General features: G+C 53.4%; 1 protein-coding gene across 1 annotated transcript; it reads right to left on the reverse strand.

Annotated features, from left to right (window-relative positions):
- Positions 1–3044: 3044 nt before the first annotated feature.
- Positions 3045–7844, reverse strand: Tekt4 (tektin 4). Its single transcript, XM_041676446.1, has 6 exons — positions 7311–7844; positions 5931–6001; positions 5474–5617; positions 4876–5098; positions 4040–4194; positions 3045–3312 (listed from the first exon to the last, which is right to left on the reverse strand). The coding sequence occupies exons 1-6, from the start codon at positions 7842–7844 to the stop codon at positions 3096–3098; spliced, it is 1344 nt and encodes a 447-aa protein (XP_041532380.1). The 3' UTR covers positions 3045–3095.
- Between the last annotated feature and the right edge of the window lie 17178 nt (positions 7845–25022).

The following is a 25022-nucleotide window of genomic DNA, read 5'->3' on the forward strand; positions in this document are numbered from 1 at the left end:
GAGCCTCATAGGGCACTTCTCTCCTTGTGAGGCGGTAGAGACTGGCCGGGGTGGGAGTGGGGGATCTTTAGGTTTGTTGTGAGTCATCCATGCTCCAGTGGAACCCTTCAGTGATCAGCCATAAGCTTCCTGAGGGATCTCCAGATGGCGCAGCTGCTTTAGGCTGTCCACAAGCACCTGTGTATGTAACCCAGTCAGCTCATTGGCTCACCAAGCTGCACTTGGGCAGATCCCTTTCTTTGGTCTGCCAATGCCTGCACCTATCTGGAGTGACTGGAGAGTTCTTTATGTCTCCCCATGAAAGGTCATGCAGCAGAAGGTCCAGAGGACATCCCAGGGCGGACACCACCCCTCCTGCGTGCTGTGGAGAGGACATCCCAGGGCAGACACCACCCCTCCTGCGTGCTGTGGAGAGGACATCCCAGGGCGGACACCACCCCTCCTGCGTGCTGTGGAGAGGACATCCCAGGGTGGACACCACCCCTCCTGCGTGCTGTGGAGAGGACATCCCAGGGCGGACACCACCCCTCCTGCGTGCTGTGGAGAGGACATCCCAGGGTGGACACCACCCCTCCTGCGTGCTGTGGAGAGGACATCCCAGGGTGGACACCACCCCTCCTGCGTGCTGTGGAGAGGACATCCCAGGGTGGACACCACCCCTCCTGTGTGCTGTGGAGAGGACATCCCAGGGTGGACATCACCCCTCCTGCGTGCTGTGGAGAGGACATCCCAGGGCGGACACCACCCCTCCTGCGTGCTGTGGAGAGGACATCCCAGGGTGGACACCACCCCTCCTGTGTGCTGTGGTAGAGGACATCCCAGGGTGGACATCACCCCTCCTGCGTGCTGTGGAGAGGACATCCCAGGGCGGACACCACCCCTCCTGCGTGTTATGGTAACTTGAATCCTTGCCATCTCATCTCACTCTGCCTGGGACATGGAGTCAGAGGGGTCTTCCTGAAGCAAGCTGCAGGGACCTCCAGGGAGAAACTGCCGCTTGTGTCTGGATGGTCTCAAGGCAACAGCAACACCACCCTCATTACCTTGTGTTTCCACCTCCACCTGAAGAAATCAGACCCTGGGGACAAGATTTACCTGCCATGGCCCAGGTTTCTGAGGTCACAGAGAGGGAAAGATTATCTCCTATCTATTTTGGGTGTGAACCTAAAGGGCCGGGAGACCTTCCTGGCCTTGCTTTCTCTACTTGTAAAATGAAAGGACCCACCACAACAGAGCAACATTGCTTAAAATAGTGCCCAGCTGCCCCCACCCTTGGGGAGTCAGAGGAGGCCCACCCTGCTGGAGCATGGGGAATGACCTCAGTGGGAGGTGACGATGGGGTCTGAGAGGCAGGTTCACCCAGGGAGCTGCCAGCTTGATCCTTTTCCCAGATGACTCCCATTCCCAGGGAGAGGCCTGGGAGTGAGTGCCTCTGAGGATGGGGGAAGGGAAAGATGTTACTGAGAGAGGGTTTGAGTGGGCACAGCAAGGAGGCCTTGCCACCAACCCCCTGCACAGGGAACCGTCTGGCTACTGCTTCCCAGGCTAGCAGGGGTAGCGCTTCTACCCAGACCATGGAAACAGGACCCAGACAGAACCCACCATACCATTCCAAGGCAAGGAGTCGGGGTTCTGTGGCCTCCACCCCTACTCCAGCTTGGAAGCCCCTGGGAGGCTGAGCACTCTGCAGCTTCTGCTCCTGTCCTCCCACCTATAATGTTTCCGGGTGCGGGCTTCACGGGTGCCATGTGCCCCAATCCCATGGACTAGTCTGCTCTGGGCCCTCTGGGGGGCAGCACCCAGGGCACGTTCTGGATGGCACCCCAAAGAGCACGAGCTGTGTCCCGCTGTCGCTGTGGTGACAAGCGGCATGGTTTCCGTGGGGACAGGAGGTGACGTGTCCTCTGAACAGTCTGCTGGCGGGAGCACCCGATGCCTCTCCCATGCCCAGCTGCAGGGGCTGATGAGAAAGGACAAATGCGATGGTGGCAAAGGCTGCCATGGAGAACCCCAGAGCTGGAGTTGTCTGGCAGGCAGGTTACAAGCTGAGCTTTCTGTCTGAACTGGAGGATAAGTGCCCCCCTCTCAGGGGTCATACGCCTCCTCAGAAAGACCCGAAGGCACACTTCATCCTCCCAGAGGGCACCGAGGACAATATGTTCAGGAAATTGAGGAGCCTGCTCCAGGTAAGCTCCAGAAATGAGAAAGCACCTGGCCCCATCAGCTCAGTATGGTTCCTGCCCTGGTCCAGGGCTTGTCCCGAGGTCTGTACTGTGAAGTACAGGCCGACATCTCCAGAAAGCCCTGCCTGTCCTCAGCTGCCCCCACACAGCTGTCCCATGTCCCGTTCCAGGCTTTGATTTCCAGGAATGCTCTTATGTCTCCAAAATTTCCTCTCCAGATCTTTACCTGCAGTAGGCATGGGGACATGTGGCAATTTCTCCTGGAACAGATGTGGAGAGCAGAGGCCAGAATGGGGTCAGGTGTCCATGTGTGGGCAGTTTGTGGTAAAGGCATGTTATCCCATTCCCCCCTACAGTCCAGGACAAGAAACAGGTATCCCCTACCCCAACAACCACAGGGCATGAACATACCTCCCCTCCTGACTCCACTGGGAAGTATTGGGAAGTAAGAGCTGCTGAGCTGTGGGGGAGCAATCAGGTGTGAGTGGGGTGTGGCTCTGCCTGAAGAATTTCTCTGAGTAGGGCTAACATCAGGAGGGACAGCATGAGGAGCAAATGGGATATAATCAAAGGGATATAAACCTAGCCTCAGGCCTGGGGTTAAAGGGAAAGGAAGCTATGCAATGTCCCCAACAGATACCCAAGACCCTCAAACTGGTGAAGATAGGAGAAACCAGGTTTGATGGGGCTCTAAATGGGAATGAGGGGGAGTACCTGGCCTCATCTGGATAGACGGTTTCCCCTGAGGTATGGAGGACGATGGGCTCATGGACAAAGCCTGTCTGCACATAAGTTCTGAAATGCCCGTCCAAGTGGACGGTCGCCTGTCTCTTCATGCTACGCCACACTGTGGGTGGGAAACTAAGGTGCTCTTTATTTGGATGAGATCATGTGACCAGGTGCCAGCCCCAGTCACTGGTAGCCGGCCAGCTGTAGGACACTGGGGTAGCGGCTGCGGTGGGCCATACACTTTTGGCGGTCGATGAAGAGGCTGTTGGTCTTGACGGCAATGTCCTTCTCCAGGCTCATGCGTGTGTCCTCCAGGTTCCACAGTGCCTGCTCTGCGTCCTGAAGCTTCTCCTTCAGCGAGTTGAGGGACATGGTTAGCTCCTCCACCTCACTCAGCAACCTTCAGGGAAGGGAGTGGTGAGTTACTGGGGAGAAGGGGCAATGATGCTACTACAGAGGACCCCAAAAGACTTACAGAAACCCCACCAAAGTGGCTACAGTGTTGCGAGATCACTGTAAACCTGGCATGAAATCAAGACTGGCCCTTATTTCCAGCGCCCAGGGGCCTCCCTAGCTGCGCAGCAGTTAGAGGGAGTCTTGAAATACTGCCCCCTTGTGGCGAAAATAAGCAAGGATTGTGGAAATAAGCAACAACAGCCTGAACAGGTGCTAATGATGTTTGCAGGCAGGAACCACCCTCGAAACCTTGATTTCTAAAATAAAATTACAGTCAATGAAGGAAGAAGACAGACACTTATGCTTAAGAGGGCATCCTGGCACTGGCTAGATGAGGAAAGTAAAAGGCATAACCCACCATGCCTGTGGGAGATACATGAAACACAGAACTCCATCAGAGGTACAAGGGTGGGTGGTGGCCCTGCCTCGCCTCTCTGCCCTTTGGCCCCAGGAATCTCGGTTGCCAGACTCTAGGGTCCTTCCAGGAGGGTTAGGCACCCCAGAGTGGCACGGGACCTTGCGTTGTTCCTGACATGCAACCCTCTCCAGGGTCCACTCCCCACCCCCAGTCTCATGTCTGCTCATATGTGGAGTGGTCCTGTGGGAGAGGCCTAAGGAGAATTAAAGGGGTTCAAGGATGACCCTCGCTGCCCGGGATCGCTCCAGGGTACCTGAACTGCGCGGCGTCCCGGCACAGCTCTACGTTGGGCCGGTGTGACCGCTGGTACAGGCGGGTCTGGGCCACACGCAGAGGAGCCTCCTTGTCCTTGATGGCCTGCTTCAGGGCTGCCACCTGGTGCTCCTGGTCGGTGATCTCCCTCAGCGTCTGCACAGGGCAGTGTGTGAGCCTGGGGCCAGCTCAAGTCTGGAGCAATCAGGGCACCTGCCTACCCAGCCCAGCACGAGGAGGGCCAGACTACTGGCTCCTTCATCTCCAGCTCTGACTGGAGGCACTGAGAGCAGCCCTGGAGAAAACCTTCAGAGGGTCCTATGAGTCAGGCCAGTCTGTTTGTCCTCAAACCCGGGTCAAGAAAGTTGGGGCTTGGAGTTAGGATAGGCCACAATGAGAGCCCAGAGCAGGACCCCACGGGCATACCATGCCCCTCCCAAACCCCATAGCTGGCAGCTCCTACGGGTCAGCCTCCCGGAGTGGCTGTACCATCAGGCCACTCCCAAATATAAATCTGCTTTTACCTCAGCTCAAGGAGCCTACAGAGGTATGTGGATCTCTACTTTTGGGTGGGAAGCAGAGGGGACCTTGAAGCCAGGTCATGACTGAGATAGCAACCCCGTGGTTAAGGGAATTGATAAGGAAAGAGCGTAGCTCGAGCGGGGCAGGTGTGCGTTACGCGTGTGTGTTGGGGGGGGGGGGGGGAGTGGGATTAGCTCAAACGTGAAAATGTGAGTGGGTATGCCCTAAGCATGGGACGGGCTTGCTGGTAGGCGTGTCCTGGGTGCGGTCAGACAGGTGGGCGTGTCCAGCGGTGGGCGTGCCCTGCCGTCCCACCTTTTGCAGATGGTACTGCAATTTGTGGCGGGCGTCGTCCAGCTCTTCGCAGCGGCGTGAGAAAGCCATGTTCACTGCATCGCACTGCAGCCGCAGGTCCTCAGCCGTATCCCGCAGGATGCAGTCAATTAACTTCCGCAGGTTAACCGAAGCTAGCCGCTCGCGTTCGGCTCGAAGCAGATTATCCTGAGTAAACTTGGCCCACGTCTCGGGAGTGGAGGCACTGAAAGTGGAGGTGCGACCTGGTCGGGTTGTAGCCACGCAGAGACTCCAGCACTGCGATCCCCTTTATCACACAGACAACCCTAGGTTCTCCCGGGCCTGTAGTGGCGGTTGTTTGCCCTCTGCTGGACGCGAGCAGAAACGCAGTCCAGGCCACCCACGGGGATCCAGGGGTTGGAGCAGGCACCGACCCAGTGTGAACTGTGGGAGCCAGGCACCTGGGTAAGGGGTTTCTCTTTTTTCTCACACCAGCTGCAGACAGAGATTCCCCAGGGAACTGGTCCAGGTCCGCGGGGGCAAGAGTCCATTCTCAGATTTTGGACTTGACTTAGAGTCAAGAAGGTGACGGGGCAGACGGGGATGCCTAGGAACCTACCTCTCCTCCAACTTGCCGGAATGCGGGTAGAACTGCACCTGGGTGCTCTCATTGTTGTAGCGAGAGCAGGTCTCGTCAATGTTGTAGGCCTCTACTTTGTTCGACCAGTCCATCTCACAGGTCTCCTTGTATTCCCAGTTCAGCCTAGTGGGATGGAGGGGATGCAGGACCCCATTATGTGCCAGGGAACCCCGGGGAAGCAGGCCCCATTCCAGCTTCCGGGGGCTCCAGTTCCAGCTCAGGCTTCCTTCCATGGCCAGCAGGGCCCAGGTTCCAGAACAGAAGTGGAGATAGTTGTCTATGTCCTGCTGAGCAGTGCCTGCATCCCTGGCTATGATCCAAAAGCCTTCTGACCTCTTTGAGACAGTCACTGTCCTAGCTGTCCTGCCTCCCCCCCACCTCTGACCAACCTTGGGGTGGGGGTTAGGGTTGTCGCTTTGGGGCTGCTGTGACCCACCGTATCTGGCCCACGGCTTGTGAGATAGTCCTCTTCAGGAGCTCCTGGATGTTCCTGATCAGCTCAGTTTCCTGGATAGGAGACAGTCCTTCAGAGTAGCAGAGCCCTGCCCTTCCTCGTGGGGAGGGACCCAGCAGGAGCCAAGGCATGGACCTCGCCTCCATTGACTTTTGCCTTAGTTCTACCCCCCACCAGAAAAGGAGGTCTGATCCCAGCCCTTCCATGCTAGGATTATTGAGGGGAGAAGGTTGGGCATGTAAGTGAGTGTTTGCTCTAGCGGGTGTCTTTTGGCCGTTGGATAACCCGTGACAGTTGTCCAGGCTCTGGGGTCATCTTCAACACTCCAACAGTATACTGAGGGGCATCAGCCTTATCCCAGGACCCAGACCACCTACCCCTGAGGACCCCAAGCGCATAGGAAAGCAGATGCCCTCTGTCTGCTGCCCACTGCCCAAGGACAAGAAGGAAGCTCTAGGTTTCCTTTAACCCCAACATTTTCTGGGTCTCAGGAACTTCAAGTACAAGTCCACAGAGGCCATGCTCTCCACTGCCCTGTGTCCTCAGTGAGCCGCCCATCTCTGCACACTGACAATACTTCAGATACGCAGCGGTGGTCAAGGCTTGGGATGTAACCGGGGTTCCCTGGGGTCCCAGCATGGCTGCTTATTTCCCCGTCTCTCACCATCACCCACAGGCTTAAGACCACCACAGGAGGCTCCAGCTCTGAGGGATTCAGGGTTGTGCAGCATCCAGACTGAGTGGCCCCCTAAATCTTAGTACAAGGTTTCCCAAAGCAAGCTATGCTGGGTTTGGGGGGAAGGGTGTCTAATGGAAGGAGGAGTGGAATGTTTTGTTTTGTTTCATTTTGTTGCAGAGTCTTTCCACGTAGTCCAGACTGGAACTTGTGACCTCCTTCCTCAGTCTCCCAGATGCTGGCATTCTAAGTGTATATGGGATCTGTGAAGCTGAGGCTTGGAGACTCTGGACAGAAAGAGCAGATGCCGTGGCCCTCCACATCCCCTCCACCCCCTCTAGACTTGCAGCACTGACTGCTGTGGCTTTCTGCCTGGAGAGCAAATACCGCACTAAGGAGCATGCTGGTACAGTGGGAGCCTATGGCTAAAAAAAACAAAACAAACACACAAAAACCACTCAGGGTCAGAGTTACTGTCTTTGAAATCTTGGGGGTCGGAGGGGATCCCACAGAGAGATAGTTATTTGGAAGTCAGGGACTCCATGTGGTAAAAATCCTCCTGTCTGAAGGACCAGGGGGTCCCGCATGGGCAGAGGGGTATAGCACTGTGTGAACCCTGAGGCCCTGCGATTATCCATTCTGTATGAGTGCCAGAGCCTGCCTCCCACTCTAGGCCTAAGCTGCACCTTCAGCAGCTCCACTTCCACGTAGTCCCGCACAAGGTCTGGATGCTGGCGGCGTTCTCGGCACTGTAGGTTGTCGGTGGCAATGGAGAAGGGCACGGCAGTGGCGTCCAAGGCGCGCTCTAGCCGCCGTTTCTGGGCCCGCATCAGCTCAGTCTCGGCAGACAGCTCGTCTATCTCCCGCTGCAGCTCTGACTTCCAGCAATGCATGTCCTCCAGGCGCTCTCCCACCTTTCGCGTGGAGTCCTGCTGTGTGCGCTGAGCCAGCGCCTCAGTCTCGGCTGCCAGCTGCCGGCTCTCATGCCGCTGCCGCTCAGAGTTGTCCCGGTCTGCAAAGGCCTGGTGGTAGCGGGCGTAACAGTTCTGAAACCACTCGTCCATTAAGTATTTGGCTGTGCGGAAGCCAGCAGTGGCCAGACCCGAGGATGTGTAGGCACCAGTATTGCAGGCCACATCGTACTCTTTGTGCGGCAGCTCACAGGCCTGGATTGACTGTGGGGCTGGCTCCTTAGTCAGGAGCACGTCCGTTTGTGCCATGGTGCCCACTGCCTGGCTGAGCAGGAAGGGGGGCAGAATGAAGGGAGGGTCACTGGGCGGTCGTCCAGGCACGATCAGTGGGGCAGTACTGGTCACTCTGTCCCGAACAAAGCTTCTGGTTGCCTAAGAACATTGTATACACCAACTGCCTCCTGTTGCTGGGCAACAGGGTCACTCAAGGGGCGGAGCAGAACTGCCTTCTTAAAGGGCCAAGGGCTGAAGAGATAGCTTAAATAGACAAAAGTATTTGCCTTACAGGAACTTGAATTTGATTCCCAGAACACAGACGGAATTGGGTGTTGTGGCACGTGTTTGTAATCCCAGCATGGGGAAGGCAGAGACAGGTTAATCTACGGAGTTCACTGGACAGCTGGCTCAACTATATTTTATGAGTTCTGGGCCAGTGAAAGACCTTGTCTCAAAAAATAAGACTGACCAGTCATCATGGCAAACACTTTTTAAAAAATGATTTATTTATTATATATACAGCGTTTTGCCTGCATGTATGCCTGCAGGCCAGAAGAGGGCGCCAGATCTCACAGTAGATGGTTGTGAGCCACCATGAGATTACTGAGAATTAACTCAGGACCTCTGGAAGAGCTGCCAGGGCTCTTAACCTCTGAATTATCCCTTCAGCCCATGACAAATACTTTTCATCCCAGCACTCAGGAGGCAGAGGCAGGTGGATCTCTGTGAGTTTGAGGCCAATGTACATAGTGAGTTCTAGCCAGGCCAGGGCTACATAGTGAGATCCTGTCTCAAACAAAGCAAAAAAATCCAAAACAACAACAATAACAGAACAAAAATAAACAACAAACCAAGGTGGATGATACCTGAAAAATATCACCTAAGGCTGTCCTCTGGACTCCACATGCATACGAGTACTCACACGCATGTGCACTTACATACGTGCACTTACGAAGGAGCCAGGCAGGCCCCCAACTCACCCCTGTTCACCCTGCTGTGACCCAAGCAGCAGAAACTCAGGATTCATATTCACCAGAGGACCCTGGGGCCATCCCTGGACCCCAGAGTGGAGTAGTGAAGGGTCCCAAACCCCTGATATCCTGTCCTCCTCCTGGCTTCTCAGTTCTTTCCTGGGGCTGCCTCCACAGCCTGGTCCTGAGGTGGGTTTTCTCTGCTGCATCAGGGTGGAGGAGGCTCTGCCTACTTAAAGTCCCCTTTAGGGTGAGTGAGCTGAGCTGGAGGGAGGGGAGAGTATGAGGGGCAATGAGAACATGGATAGACTCCTCAGCCCTAGAAGTGGCTCCTCTTCCTGCTCTTAACTCCAACACTCCCGGTACCCAAGTTACCCCACGATCCCACAAGTTGGCCCCATTTTTCATGTGGTCCTAACTACTCATGCAGGTCCAGGGAACCAAACGCCCACTCTATCTTAGCCTCCAGGGCTCACTTTGGGAACTGAATCCATGGATGTATCCATAGGGAGCCTGACCCCATCTGCTCCCAAGGCTACTGTCTAAGGGCCAGGCCCTCCTCTTCCTCCTGCATCCCATAGCTAAACTCACACCCAGGGCCTCCTGTGGATGGGGGCCAGTGTCCTGAAGGGGTTTCACCCACTGGATGTATCTGGAGTCGAATGTCCTGATCTGCAGAAGGGTTCTTTCTGGGCATTCATCCCCAGGGCGCTAGTTGGATGGATAGGAAACGGCTATCTAGCTCCGGCATAAGAAACCCTAGTCTAAGTCAATATCCAATGTGACCAATAGAGGACGACATTGACTGCAGAATTGCAAGCCACCTGTTTCCCGACTGTTCTGGCCTGAGTTCTCCCCCACCCCCACCGGGACTTCCCCAGAGGCACCCACGTAATGGGTTCTCTCTGAAAGAAATCCACACCCTTAGCCAACATAGGATCTACAGCCAACAGCCTCTTCCCTCGCCATTGTCTTGTCCCCCATTTCCAGTCTCAAGAACCTCAGGGTCTCTCTGCTTAACACACAAGCTTGGCTCCACCCCAGGCTTCTGCCCAGGCCATGCATTTCTGGCACCTTCCCTGGTGCTCACCCCCTAGTATCTGGCCCCTCACTCCATGCTGGCCTGACCGTCTTCTGATGGTGGATCCTGGCATCTATCCAGAATGGACCGTAGGCATTCCATACATGTGTGGGTCAGAAGCCCTGAGAATTCAGAACCAGACCAAGCACAAGGAGTTGTCCCTCAAGAGCTGGAGACCAAGAGCCTTCGGAAGCCAAGGTGACCCTCCATCTATCTCCTCCGTGACTCAGGGACACCCAGAGCACGGCCATGGCTTCTCCTTAGGCTCATCCCTGATGTGTGAACCCAGGGACCGCTAAGGACGAAACATAGCCTCCGCTCAGGAATCACGTGATCTTCAGCTTCAGGAGTCAAGCGCTGGGGCACAGCAGGTGGGGTACACCCATTGGACCCCCAAGAAAATGAGGAAGGCCAGGTCTCAGTGTAGTCTCCCCCAGGCCAGGAGAGTCTCCAAAGCAGATCTTGGTTGAGCCTTTGTCAATCCAGGGTAAGAGGTATTTATGCTGTGGAGGTGTCAGTGAGTAGCCTCTCCCAGACTCCCCCCTGTGCGGGGAGGAATACCAGTTATTCCACAAACCTCCATGGGACTTACAAGGCAGTCACAACTACACTCAAAGCTAGGGCTACATGGGGAGCACGCAGGCACAGTGGGCACATGGAATGGGATGTGCGGACACAATGGTGGGGGGTACAGAATTGTACTGAGTCGGTGCAGGGGTCCTCTCTGATGTTGGACCTCTTTCCAAATTGCACTGGTAATGGGAACACTTGGGAAAGTTCCCTCATCCCAGCTGCAGGATTCTCTTTCCCGGAAGTGCCAATTTCATGGACACTCTGCCCATGCCCCCAGGGTCCAGGCCCCTCCACACAGGGATGCCTGGGAAACAGAGGGACAGTTCTGTGACACGGAACTGACCAAGAGTGCAGATGTCCTTTGTACAGATTGCTTTACAAGCTCTAGACGCCATAAGTGGACTGAACTGGGTCAGCAGGGGACCCCTTTTTTTTAAGGCTGGCCAGAGGGCATTCCCTCAGATTTACCCCCAGCCTGCAAGGTTCTAATGGAGGGAACCCCTATAGTCTCACAGCCTCTACCCATGACAAGCACAGCCTGCGTGTCCCAGGCTGAGATGAACCCAAGGTCACACTGACATGTTAGGGCCAGCAAAGGAGAGACTGCCACACGGCCACCCTATGTACCCTGGCCAGCATCCCCACTTGTTTCTGCCTGGGCTGACAGCCCAAGGAGCCATCCTGACTGGACAGCCCCAGCTGCAGGAGCAGTGGGTAGCACAGTACCATCTCCCAGGCCAGTGGGACATTTTAATTACAGGAGGACCCAAAGCTCCCTGGCATTCCCAAGCCAGGGCTGCAGTCAGCAGATGTCTGCCCTATGCAGGCAACAAACAAGCAGGAGGAGGTGGCCAAGGACTTCCGGGAAGAAGAGTCCTCACGTCCAAGTTTAAACAACGGTAGGAAAGAGATGTGCAGGATATTGGGGGTGGACCCCTCCCCTGTTGACCCCCTGGGCCACGGTGAAAGACCGGTTTCCCTTCAGAAACATCAAGGCAGTGGTTCTCAATCTGAGGGTCGCAAACCCTTTGGGGATCAGATATCCTGCACATCAGATATTTCCATTATGATTCATAACAGTAGCAAAGTTAGAGTTATGAAGTAGTGAAGAAAAAGTTTTATAGCTGGGGAGGTCACAACATGAGGAACTGTATTAAAGGGTCACAGCACTAAGAAGGTGAAAAACTGGCCAGGCGCTTGTGTCTCACACCTTTAATTCCAGAGGCAGAGGCAGGTAGATTTCTGTGAATTTGAGGCCAGCCTGGTCTACATAGTAAGTTCCAGGACAGCCAGAGATGTTACATACACAGAAAAACCCTGTCTTGAAAAAAAAATACCAAAACAAAAAGAAAAAAGAAAAAAAAAGAAGAAGGTTGAGAAACACTGCCCTAGAGACAGAGCAGAAGGATGTGGGATGGACAACACGCTAAGGGCTGAGGCCAGGCTGCCAGCCTGGCACTGGGATTGAGCCTCTCCATTGGCAAGGCAGGACCAGGAGGCCAGGAGAGACTCTCACCTGTTTTCCCAAACAGAAAACAGAAAATTATTCTCGTTGCTACTTCATAACTGTAATTTTGCTACAGTTATGAATCATAATGTAAATGTCTGATATTCTGATATGTGACCTGTACACAAAAAGGGGTCACAACCCATGTGTTGAGAACCACTGCTTTAGGACCAAAGGTTAGCCTGGGGAGATGGCTCAGTCAGTAAAGCCTAAGAACCTGAGTCTGGGTCCCCAGCATTCTTGTAAGGAGCTGGGTATAGTAGCACACACCCCTAAACCCAGAGCTGGGAAGACAGGAGACAGGAAGATTCCTGGACCTTGCTGGATGGCTAGTTCAGTCAATCAGTGAGCTTTAGAGACCCTGTTTCAAAAAAAAAAAGTGAAAAAGTGATTTAAAAAGTTACCAAGTCAATACTAGCCTCCACATACATGTGTATGCACACACAAGCATGGACACCCAAATGTGTATGCACACACAATCATACACACACACACGTGTATGCACTAACAAGCATGCACACCCACATGCATACACCATATTTACACAAATCTCCAGGATCATGCATAGCTTTGAAAACATAGAAAAGAAACTCTTGCCAGGTCTGATGGCACTTGCCTAGAATTCCAGCTACTGGGAAGGATAAGGCATGAAGATCACAAGTTCAAGTCTAACCTGGGCAATTTAGGAAAACCTTGTCTCAAAGTGAAAAGAAACAAAAGAGACAAAGTGTAGCTGGCAGAGCTGTTGTCCAGCACGGACAAAGACCTGAGTTCTGTCCCCAATCCCAACAAAACAAAACATGGCACTTCAGCGAGGCACTTTGAGTTACACCTTTCCACACCTTAAAAATAATAACCTAAGCCAGGCGGTGGTGGCGCGCGCCTTTAATTTCAGCACTCGGGTAGCAGAGGCAGGTGGATCTCTGAGTTCAAGGCCAACCTGGTCTACAGAGTGAGTTCCATGACAGTCAGGGCTACAGAGAAATCTTTTGTCTTGGAAAACAAAACGAAACACCAACCTGAACAAGTGCCAACACACTTTCCAAAGAAAAGAAAACATCAAAACGTGGAAACCCAGTATGGACATGGCTGGGGAGAGCCCACACGGTCTCTCATGAGTATCTCAGCGGGGCATCCAGCTCCATACGGAAGATTCACAGGTACCGCTGGGCCGCTGAGCCATGCTAGGCTTTGAAATCCAGCTGTAGGAAATGACTCTAAATCAAGGAAGGAGGTTCAAAAGGACAGGGAACAACCATTTGCAGCAAGCTTTACCCCAGAGACACATCAGAAAAAGCAGATAGGAACCTGCACTTAACAGGAGGGCAAATAGAGCCACAGTGAGGATTGATTCCTCTCCAAGGACACAGGGTATCTGAGAATCAGACACACATCTGAAATACACAGAGACATATGCATGGTGAAAGGCAGGCAGGGAGCAGAGCTTCCTGCAGGGACTGAGCCTGCGGGGACCCAGGCAACTACCTGCCAGGGTGTGGTAGAGAAACCAGCTAGGGACAGGAGGGACACGGTCAAAGCTGACACCTAGGAGAGTCTGAGGTTTCAAAGCCAACAGGAGGCCTGGACTGGAGTCAGCTGTGGGAGCGGGGCAGAGGGTGGACGGCCAGGAAAATGCTCCCATATTGAAAGGAAGAGGGGGTTCCAGAGAGGAATGGTCCTGGTCTCCATCAAAAAGGGGCATTGGGGTTCCCTGTAGGCCAGCGGGGATTCCTGGGGACAGAGCATTATCCTGACTGGCCACAACTGCTCATTCAGTCTGAGGAGCCTATAGGATATACAGAAGCCTAGATCTAATGACCAGGGGTCCCCCTCACGCACCCTCACCAGGAACTTCCTCTGCCAGGGAGGCAGGGGGAACATATCCCTACAGGTGTAGCAGCCTCATACCCGATGGGCCCATGAGACAGTGCCCAGGGCCTACTGCCTTTGAGAACAGCCAAATCCCTACTTTATCAGCTCAGCTTTATCTGCAAAACCTCCTACAATTCCCTGAGAAGAAAATTAAATAGAGGATTTAGCAGAGATTCTGAGACTGTCTGGGCAGAGCTGGGGTGGACTAACTCGCTGGAGGCTGCTGAGCTGCGTCCTGGCGGGTGGGCAATCACCCCAGCTGACCCTCCCTGACCCTGCAGGCTCAGAGGTCAGTGGAAAGGGCAACTTCAGCAGGAACCACACAGAGGCCACTAGGCTTTCTGCTTCCCTTTCCTCCCCCACCTGAACGCGGGAAGCGAGGCTCAGGGAGGTAGCACTGTTAGCTTACATAGGAGCTCTGTTGTCATACTCCCAGGCACCCCAAAGTGTAGCTATGGTGTTCAAGTGCTTACCCCAGGGAGAGAGATAGGCATCATAGTCCCCACCCCCCAAAAAGAAACTCCACAGCTAGATAGTGGGGTGCTCGACAAGCTCCCAACAGCGCAGTCTCCTTACCCTTTATCACGGGCTGGATAAAGCACAGAGCAGCTGGGATCTAGCAAGGGAAGACGCATCCTGGGAACCATGGCTTCCTGAGATGTCGGTAAACTCTGACTCACTCTGTTATGTTCTTCATGCAGAGCCGTCCAACCTCTGTGACCTCCTGGACCTGAGTTCCTCGGCTGAGCAATAGATGAGGGGAGAGATGATAGCCAGAGGTCAGCCAGATGTTGGGCCTAATTACCATGGAAGTGTCCACCTCTGGCCCCACCATCCCTCCCCAGGGCTGTAAGTCAAAAGCCCACGCCCCACTCTCACGTCCCCGAGTCTCAGAATAGGAACCCGGTCACTTGGTCACTCCTGCTGGTGGGGCGACAGGTAGGCAGGGAGCATAGGGACAGCTGGAAGGGACTTTCTTCTGGTTTCTGCCCATCTGTGGTCCCCAAGGAAAGTCCCTTTGCAGAGGGAGGACAGCCGGCTGCTGCCCTACGGATTCTTGTTGGTTTCTTCAGGGCCCATTTCCTCTTCAGGGCTCTGTGGTGAGGGGGCCTGGACATTCCTGTAGTACCTTAGACAGAGGTTCTAGGCCATATGCACTGTGAAGCTGGGTATAGAGGGCAGACTTTCAGGTAGAGAGACATCTCAGGATGCTAAAAAGTCCTGCAAGGGCACCAGCACCACATCTGAGTCCACTCAGCATAGTGGACCCATGTGGGCTGAGGGGTCTGGCTTGGGCAGGGAAAAAGCATTGCCTTCAGCAGCTGGGTAAAACCTTTGCTCAAGGACCATCATCCCCCTCACACATGAGAGTGCATGATCACATATGTGCACACACACACACACACACACACACACACACGCAATGGCTCTGATCCAGAACAAGTTGGCAGAGCCTTTGAAAGCCTCCCAGCAGACCTACCAGCCATGACGGATCAGCGATACACAAAGTAAAGAATCTCTGCATTGACTGGGGGACCAGAGTGATCATACTCCTATCTAGAGACCATGCAAGATCATCTGGACCTTGCTTAGTTCACAGGTCCTCAGGAACCTGGGTCATCCTAGGGCTTTGAGACACAGAGCTTGTCAGCACAGCTGGCCAGTGTTACCAGTGCTGAGGGGCTGGCCCAGTCGGGAAGGCTTTGGGGGGCTCATGGCACCTTTCCAAGACAGACACTGTTGGTGGAATGTGACCACCAAAGGGAAGACAGCCCAAGGCTAATACCGGGTGGTTAGCCCAGCCATATGGTCTCCAGGAAGGAGCCTACAAAACCCCTATCTGCTTGGGTCGGAGGGCATTGGATCAATCACCCACACTTCTACGCTATCTCCTCACCAGATGACCCTAGGGGCTTGTCTGATCCCAGAGTCTCCCACTATTCCCTACCACCCAGAGCTAGACAAGATAGTGACTGGGGTCCTTGGAGAACGGTGAAAAAGTGGGGCACGCTTCTGTCGCTGGACCTAGTAGAGAGAACAAGAGGGGAACACATTCTCTCTGGCCCCCTCCATTATCATGGTATTAGTTTTTAGGGACACCCCAATCCAGGCCTCTGGTCAGCCAGCCCAATGCTTCTACCCAGCAGGCTTCAGTGGCCACTACACTAGCTGGGCATGCCTCCGGTTCCAGCAGTGACAGCGGCCCTGTGACCTTGATCATCTCAGCTGAGGGGGATGGGGCAGCACTGGGAGCTCTCAGTCCCAGTGATGTTAAGAGGCCCCACATCTTCCAAAAGATGCTGCCACAGCAGAGTAGATTAGGGCTGTGCTGGTGAGAGATAAGGGCCTGAGGGTCGTTTGGAGGGCAGGCACTGAGCACGGGCTGGGATGGTGGGGCTCTCTCTACTATCCTGGCCTCTTCCCATTGCCCTGGCCTTCCCTCCCCCTCTCCCTTCCCCTCCCCTGTGGTTCTGCCCTATGAGGAGATGGCAGGGGAAGGGCACAGTGCTGCCTTGAAGTCAGGACACCCAGGGATCCTTGCCAAATGCATTTGGGAGTGGTCGGGCCCATGGATAATGTTGATCCAGGAGCCTAGCCCAGCACTTTTGTGCCCACCGCCCAGGGACAGAAATAGACAAGAGGGTCTGGGCTCCACCCATCACTTAGTTCAAAATGCCGCTGAAAATAGACATGAAGAGAGTCTACTAGATTCACATGCTGTGCCCCCAAAGATCCTTTTTGTGGCCTAGAGTCACTTAGCTGATGGGACCAGGAGCACTCAAAAGTTCAAATCCCCACCAGAAGGGAGCAAACCACCCATTAAGATAGCAGGCCCCTGAACCAATCTCTATTCTCCTGGCCAAGCTCTCCAGACCACCCAGTCCCCATTTACATCCCCACCACCTCGTTCCCATGCCTGCCTTCAGACATCTTCCGGCCTTGACCTCCGCGCAGGAGCCGCTTCTCCTGCGCCCTTTCCTTCCCACGGAGCCAGCCTGAGTCCCTGGTCTCACAACCTCCTCCCTGCTCAGGTGGCTCTTGTCACTTTGTACTCTCTGGATGAAGCCACGGCTTAAAGATGCTGTCCCTGGGGCTCTCCTGAGGGCTGGCTGCGGAGCCCACCCCGTCACCTCTTTAGCTTAGGCCTGAAGTGAAGGAACAGAGCACAGGAAGGAACTCCATGCCCAATGATGGGGAGGGGGAGCATCTCACAAGCAACTCCACTTTTTGCTTACTAGACCCCAAGCCAGAGCTGTCACAGAGCGGCACAAGATGCACCCTGAGGTCTGGGTTGAGGGGGACTGAAGTGTTAGTCACAGGGCAGAACTAACTATTTTCCTTCCACACATTCCTTGGCTGCTTTAAAGAGGCGCATAGAGCACAACATTATCATTTAGGAGCTGGTCAGGGAATTAGCAAGGCCAAGAAGAGAACCAGAAAGCTTTTCACACCACAGTACACAACCACACAGCCGTACAGATAGCCCTGAATTCATACACGGCCCTGAATGCAACCTTGAACGTGCTCACACAGATTTAAACATGGCTGTGCACATGGCCCTGTTCACAGCTGTGTATGTTACGCAATAAACGAGGGTAGTAGCGTTCTGGCCGCCCAGTGCTGCAGAGCAGGAGTCCACTGGGAGTTTCAGGATCTGCGGGGGCTGCAGCTGAAGGAGACACAGGCTGCAGGAGTCAGCACGGCTGGGGGGGACAGGGACCGGACCAAGAGCTAGGTCCTGTCCACGTGCTCCTACCAGTCAACCACCTAGTCCCAAGCAGGACCCTAGGAAATGCCCAGGGAATGTCAGGTGGCCATCCCATCTTCCTGAGCTGGGGGAGAGGGGCTTCCTTCTTCCCTACTGCCTCTGAGCTCATTCACATCTTCCCTCTGCAATCTTTCAGACTTCATGTCTATACTGATGGGGCTCAAATGTCAACTTAGCTCTAATGCATTGATGTTCCTTTCAGACAGCAAGGTCCTGGTAAAGCGGGGATAGCCCTGGAAGAAGACGAGGAAGAGGTGGGCGTCCAGATGTCCAAGAACATGCAAAAGGCCACATGAGTTGGTGAGAGACATAAGGGAGGCCCCAGCCTGTACCTTGAGTTCTTTGAAGGCTGGAAAGGAGGGTGACAGAGCCAAGGCCAGGGCCGTGCAGCTGTTGGCTCTTCTATGCCCAACAAGGCCAGCTCATGCAGTTGGTGTCTCTAGGTGCCCGTGGCCACATCCACCTGCAGAGGTTGAAGAGCCACTAGGAGACTATGTTGTCCCTAAGGTCTAAACTTAAAGCAAGGAAGGGGGTAGACCTTCCTAAGTAGTGGGGAAGAACAGAGCCTTCAGCCCATGAGCCCTTAGTAGGTGATAGCATAGGACAGAGACAGCAGTCCCACAAAACTCTGTAAAGTCTACCTGTCGCTTGCACCAATGACTGGTTATAGCCAACTCTCAGACTGTGTGGTGTCTCAGCAAGTACTAGATATTCACGGGGCATCAAAATGAATGGCAGCAGTGAACTGTCCAAACCCCAGATCCATGCAGAAGCTCACTTTCTACCTGACACATCCTCCAGCCATTGACTATGGACCAGGCTAACATCCACCCTCACAAGGGCAGGGAGGCTGCTGTACACAGTGGTGAAATGCAGATATGGCCTCACAAACAGCAAGTCAGGGCAGGGAGGGCCTCTCACCGCCAAGGCAGGGCTAGGGTGGAGCTACCACAGAGTCACGGAGGTGTGGCCTTGGTTGCTCCCCATTAACAAGGCCTGCCCCTGGAGGCCCCTGATCAGGCCTGAAATAGCCCAGCGGCAGCCGACACAAAGGGCTGTAAAGACGCCAGGGCGGGCTGGCAGCAGACCCCTCCCTGGCGCTAATGCACTGTGCATTATTGTAAGTGGAGCTTTTGTGAGCAGCAGCAAGGGTGCTCCGGGAGTCAGATAAAAAAGCAGAGGCTCTAACCAAGTAAGCAAAGACAAAGAAAAAAAAGCATAGGAAAGGAACACCTTTCAAAAGACCAAACCTATGATAGGCATAGATGAGGGAGGAGAATCCCAGTACAACAGCACATATCAGATCTTTAACAATATAACTTCCCCAAATGTAAAAAGACACACCTGCACAGATTCAAGAAGCACTCGGGTGCCAGGAGATGGTGGTGGTTCACGCCTTTAATTGCAGCACTTGGGAGGCAGAGGCAGGAAGATCTCTGAGTCTGAGGTCACCCTGATCTACAGAGTGAGTTCTTGGACAGCCAGGGCTACCCTGACTCGAAACACTAAATAGAAACTCTGACAGAGAAACTATGACTTGAAAAACTAAATAAAAAAGAAAAGAAAAAAAAGCACACTGAACCTCCTAACCTAGACCAGTCTTATATTTAAAACGCTAAATGTACAGAGCAAAGAAAAACACTGGAAGTTGCTAAAGAAAAAAATATAAGACAGATAATAAAGGAAAGCCCATCAGGGTAACAGCTGGTTTGTCGATGGAAATTCTGAAATCCAGAAGAGCCCTGAATGATGCTTTCCAAGTTCTAAAAGACATGGCTGCCAGCCTAGACTGCTGTACCCACCAAAACTGTCATATTCACCACCAGGCGGTGTGGCACACACCTTTAATCCCAGCACTCGGGAGGTAGAGGCAGAGGCAGGCAGATCTCTGTGAGTTCGAGGCCAGTCAGGTCTATAAGCACTAGTTCCAGGATAGGCTCCAAAGCTACAAAGAAACCCCATCTTGAAAAACAAAACAAAACAACAACAAAATCATATCCACCAACAGCAAAATGCTAAAAAGAATACTAAGCTAAACAACACTTTGAACCAAAGAGAAGAATAAGTACATCCAGGAGACTCTAGAGACCCCCCCCAAGAAGAAACTATAATTAATGAAATACAAAGCACAGCTAAGAGCACAAACAGCAAACAACAACAACAATAATAACAAATGACTATAGTTAACACATATCATTCCATAGTAACTTCAACTTGCTCTCAACTCTCCAATCCAAAGACTGGCTAGCTAAATGGATTAAGAAACAAAATCCAGGGCTGGAGAGATGGCTCAGTGGTTAAGAGCATTGAGTGCTCTTCCAAAGGACCCGAGTTCGATTCCCAGCAACCACATGGTGGCTCACAATCATCTGTGATGAGGTCTGGTGTCCTCTTCTGGCCTACAGACATATATGCAAACAGAATAGTGTGTCCATAATAAATAAATAAATATTAAAAAAATATAAAAAAAAACAAAATCCATATTTCTGGAGCGCTGTCTTAGATTTACAGACAGGCACAACCTGTCTGTGAATGGGTGGAGAAAAGTACCCAAGCAAATAGGATCCAGAAGCAAGCAGGAGTTGCCGTCCTGGTATCTGAAAGAATAGACTTCCAACTTACAAACCCGGGCATGGTGGCATGTATCTATAATCCCAGTTCCAGGGAAACAGAGCCAGGAGGATCCCTGGGGCTTCCCCAGACTAGCTTACTTGATGAATCCTATATCCAATGAGAAACTATGTCCCAGGATGAGATGGAGAGCGACCAGAAAAGACACCAGATATTGATCTCTGGCTTCCACATATGTGTATACATGTGCACACATAATTGCATGCACAAACATATAAACTCACAAACACATACAGAGAAAGAATGGATGTGATGGTAAAACTGTGAGCAGCGAGACCCTTCCACAGGTCAGGAGCACACAGAAGGCTCTTTCTGTAGTCTCCTGGGCCCTAGAATGCACAGGAGTTTCCCAGGGGACCCTGGAAGGGAAGAATCTACCTCCCACTCTCTCGGGGAAGGTCACTGCCTCCACCTTGGACAACTCCCCAGTCTTCACTAAAGGTGAGCCATTCACATGACAGAAGGCTGATTCTCCACTGAGTACATAGCACCTGCCTTGAACTCCAGCCAACAGGATCTGTGATGGATTATTTTTAAACTCCTCTATGGTGCGTGAAAGACCTAATGGGGTTTGCTGTGGGATAATTGCATAGGGAAGGTCAAAGTTCAGTGAGGCAGCTGCCAGGCCAACTCCCTCCACAGTCACCACGGTCTGAACCCACAGCCAGGCACAGAATACTCCAGGCTTGGTGGTCAGCAAAAGAGGTTCTGAAAGGCAACAGTCGCTGGGATTGGGAACACACAGGCCCAGGGTTGAGGCTGTGGGACCTGGCACAGGAGCGGGAGGTGACAAGCCATAGCAGGGAGGGGCATGCTCAAGAAGAATAGGTGCCCAGTTTATGCGACCACAGGGCTTGAGGCATGGCTAAAGGGCGCCAGGCATTTGGAAGCACTGACTCTGGTTGCAGAATAGGTAGAGTCCTAGACGTAGGCCTTGGGCTCAGAGGCAAACAGGGACCACCACTCTATGGATAGATACCGATCCAGTCTAGGAGTTCTACAGGGTCATAGGTCAGCACAGACATTTTATCCGATTTTCACCTTCACTGTATGTATAGTAAAGAGGACAACCTAGCTCCTTGGGTGTGAATCTGTGCATCCATGCCTCTTTGTCTCCTATTAACTTGGATTGGCTAGTTGATCTGGGGGTTCTTAGCCAGGAGAAAAGCTGTGACTCCAAGATCCTTGGCAGAAGAGATGACATCCCCGAGCCTCACTAAGGAACCATCATCAACTGTAGCCACATCTGAGACTCTTCCAACAGAAGGGGCAGCTAATAAAACACGATATCCCCAAAAGTTACCCTGATCCTGAGGTTTAGTGATGATAAAGAGTGTCCCTCCCACACCAGGCCCATGGCTCAGACTTCAACAGAGTGGTGGCTTCCTCCAGGGACAGCCAAGTCTTTCTGAGACCCCTCCTTGCTGTGAACTGGTTCTCCAGGAGGATCTTGCCCCTCTAGAACCCTGGTTTCTAAGCAGAGCCCAGTCTGTGTATCTAGACAAAGCTTCTGGAAGTTCTGCAAATCCTACTAGGCAGGCACTATGTTCAAATTTCTGGGGCAGAGGGGGCTGGAGAGATGGCTCAGAGGTTAAGAGCATTGCCTGCTCTTCCAAAGGTCCCGAGTTCAATTCCCAGCAACCATATGGTGGCTCACAACCATCTGTAATGGGGTCTGGTGCCCTCTTCTGGCCTACAGGCATACACACAGACAGAATATTGTACACATAATAAATATAAAAAAATTTCTGGGGCAGAAAAATGTAGGGATGGGGGTGGGGCTTGACTCTAGACATTGCCCAAAGACAGAGTAGGTCCTGGGGTCATTGGATTTAAATGTCACAGATGGGGATGAAGAAATGAGAAAGAAGAAGCTTGAACAATCAGGTGGAAAGAAATGACGGCAGGCCATGAAGAATCGCTGGTCACGATGTTCACTGCTAGTGGCAAACAGCACTTGTTGACCAAAACCAGTGCCAGGGGTCTGGAGATATACCCAACGTGGTTTAGACCTAGGTACCAGGGACAGGGAGGTTCTGGTGCACCGACCTCCTTCAAGGCCAGCTTCATCAGGAAGCTCCTCCTACCCGCACCCTAGCCCTGCTGTCTCCCTCTGCTTCTGTCCCTCGGCAAAGTGCTGAGTCTGAAGCTGGCAGAGCCGGGGCGCAGACCTGGTTGAGCTACTCTGGGCACACTGCAGAGGGGACAGAGCTGTGATTGGCTTCAGTCAATGGCATATGGTAGCCACAGCTGGGGGCAGAGCAGCCTGCCAGGCGTGAGAGTTTGGGAGTAGACTAAATTGCTATGGTATGAGGGCCAGAGTCACTTGGGGGAAGACAGAGTATATTAGGCTTCCAGATGGGTGGGGTGGGGGAAGGAGGCCCAGCATTGCCTGTAGAGTGTGAGGTATGTTAGAAGTGGAGGTCATCCCAGTGAAGGCTACAGCCACAGCCCTGAGCTCCACACACAAAGGGCTCAGTGTCTAGTTCAGGACACATCTCAGGGCGCCAATGACCACTCTCTTGGAGAGGAGAGATCATAGACAGTACACAGACATTCCATCTGCCTAGTCCCTAGGGGTCCCTGCTAAACAGTTCAGTTTAAAGTGTTGGAAGTCTGGTTCATGAGTTCAACGTGCGATACCCACACTTCTTGACTTCTACACCAGCCAGCTGGATTCCCAACTGCCTTCCCGTAGATTTCAGGTAATGCTCAGATCTCTTTGGAGCCCCACATTTCTCATGTAGCCCAGGGGTTTCAAGTCTGACTGCCTGCAGCAGCTCTGGGCTTTAGGTGTCCTAGACTGGAGATCTACAAGGCTACCCTATCCACACTGTGCACTTTGGGGAGACTTACGCCTACAGAGGTCAGGGGCTGTACACTTCCACGCTAGTCTCTTCATAGTGTAGTTTAGCTCAAAACAGGTTTCAGGGAGGCTGCCTGCTGATTGCTAATCTCTACTCTGGGTAGGCCAGGATAAGATGGACCCCACTTGGGTTTCTCTTCACTCTGGTCCAGGCAGAGAGACATCAGCATCTGGTGTCATTCTGGGTCCAACAGAAGCCTCTGTGCCCCACCAAGGTCGAGGGTGGGATACATGGAGTCAGGCCATCCTGTCTCCGCTCCCAACTCTGAGCTACTGCATCTGCTCTGGGAACGCGGTCCCCTCTACCGAGAGCTGATGTCGAGGGGAGCAGTGGGCATTTCAGGATCCAGACTATAGTCATCAACCTCCAGGGTGGTCTCTCGGAGCAACAAAGGGAGTTAGTTGTCTGGAATCCCTCCTGCCCCTGCTGCCCTGAGCAAAAGCAAGGCTCAGCCAGGAGCAGAGCTCCTACATTTGGTTGGAACCTGTGCTCATCCAGCCACTCAGTGCAGGAGATGGGCCGGATGCGCGTGGCTGTTGCCTGGCAACCTCCTGCCTGCGCGCCTGAGCCCCTGCGCCCACGCAGCCATCTCTGTCTCCACTCAGCACTCCTGCCCGTGGGCCCAGATGGCCAGGCCAAGAGGGGACAGTGGAGGGAAGTTGCCCCAGTGTCTGCCCTGGTCAAATCTGTGTCTCTGCCCCTCAAGGTGGATTGTGGGCTGCGGGTCTCAGGGGAAGAGAGGCAGGGACTCAGTCAAGTCTGCCTGGGTAGGAAGGAGCATCTCTGGTTCCAGCCTCCTGCACACAGCATCCATTTCTCCCAATGTCTGCTCTGCTCCACCCAGAGCTCCCTGGTCTCACTTAAGTCTCCAAAGGAGCCCTGGGGATGGGCAGTCTTTGCCATTCTAGGTGAGGAAACGGATGCCCAGAGGGTGTGCCAGTCCAATCTGCAGCTATAGGCTCCAGTAAGGGATAGCACAACTCTGAGGAGTGAGAACCCAATTTTAGAGCAGGGGTGGCATGCCCTCCACCCGTGTGACAATCTGAGGATCTCTGGATAGGTGTGAGGCTCCAATTAAAGATATCATGACATCGGCCAGTGGGGGTGCAGGATGCAATTGCCTGTGCTCCAGGAGGTGACCCCATTGTCACTTAAGGTTATGCTATCGGGCCCAAGCCAGAGCTAGGACCCAGCGTGATATCTCTAAACCACTGTGACAGAGGACACCCTCCCTCTGCAGGACGCACTGGCTGGAACTCCCTCTGCAGCCCTCTGTGACCTGCGAACTCCACTCTCCTGTCCTCCTGGGCTAAAACAGTTCCAGCTACTCCCTCGCCCTTTGACCCCAGGAATGGCACTGGGGAGTTGTTAATACCTCAGGCGACAGGATAGCTGTGATAAGGCTCCTGTCCCTGATCATAAGGAACCAGTGGGCTCCTGAGAGTAGTGACAGGAAAGGTCACAGGGGACAGGAGGTGGAGGCTACACTATGGGGAAAGGCAGCCGATGCAGAGGCCCAGGGACAGTCTGAACTTCCTATGCAGGTGCATGAGAGGGACCACCGTCAAGGAGAGGCCTGGCCATCCTCTTGAACACCTCTGAGTTTCATGGGGCATGCGAGGCACAGTGAGGGTCTCAGCTGGGCCATTGTCCTGGGCAACAGCTTCAGCAGGTTCAAGCTGGGCCCAGGAAAAGCTTGCTTAGCTACGCCGCGAACTAATAAAGCCGATGAGGGTAAGAGAATCCCTTAAAGGGGCTGAAGTTGTTTGTTGAACCCCTGGGATGCCCCCCAAGTACACTCAGTAGCAGGTCTGAGCATCCAAGATCAATCCCTACCTTGTCTCCTCCAAATGCCACTTTCTGAAGCTGGCCTAGAGCACCGTGGCATCAGAAGGTCCTAGGAAAGCTTCCTGGGTGAGGGGCTGAGGAACTAGGGTCTC

This window comes from Microtus oregoni, unplaced genomic scaffold (genome assembly GCF_018167655.1).
Source record: "Microtus oregoni isolate MIOR12 unplaced genomic scaffold, Mior012 000027F_ref0000203, whole genome shotgun sequence".
NCBI lineage: Eukaryota > Metazoa > Chordata > Mammalia > Rodentia > Cricetidae > Microtus > Microtus oregoni.

What these genes read in the sequence shown, in the direction of transcription:
- Tekt4 (XM_041676446.1), bottom strand. Translation starts at nt 7,844, where the DNA reads ATGGCACAAACGGACGTGCTCCTGACTAAGGAGCCAGCCCCACAGTCA. An exon ending in TGGAAGTGGAGCTGCTGAAG is followed by an intron (nt 6,002 to 7,310) that starts GTGCAGCTTAGG and finishes TCTCCTATCCAG; the next exon opens with GAAACTGAGCTGATCAGGAA. An exon ending in CAAGCCGTGGGCCAGATACG is followed by an intron (nt 5,618 to 5,930) that starts GTGGGTCACAGC and finishes CCATCCCACTAG; the next exon opens with GCTGAACTGGGAATACAAGG.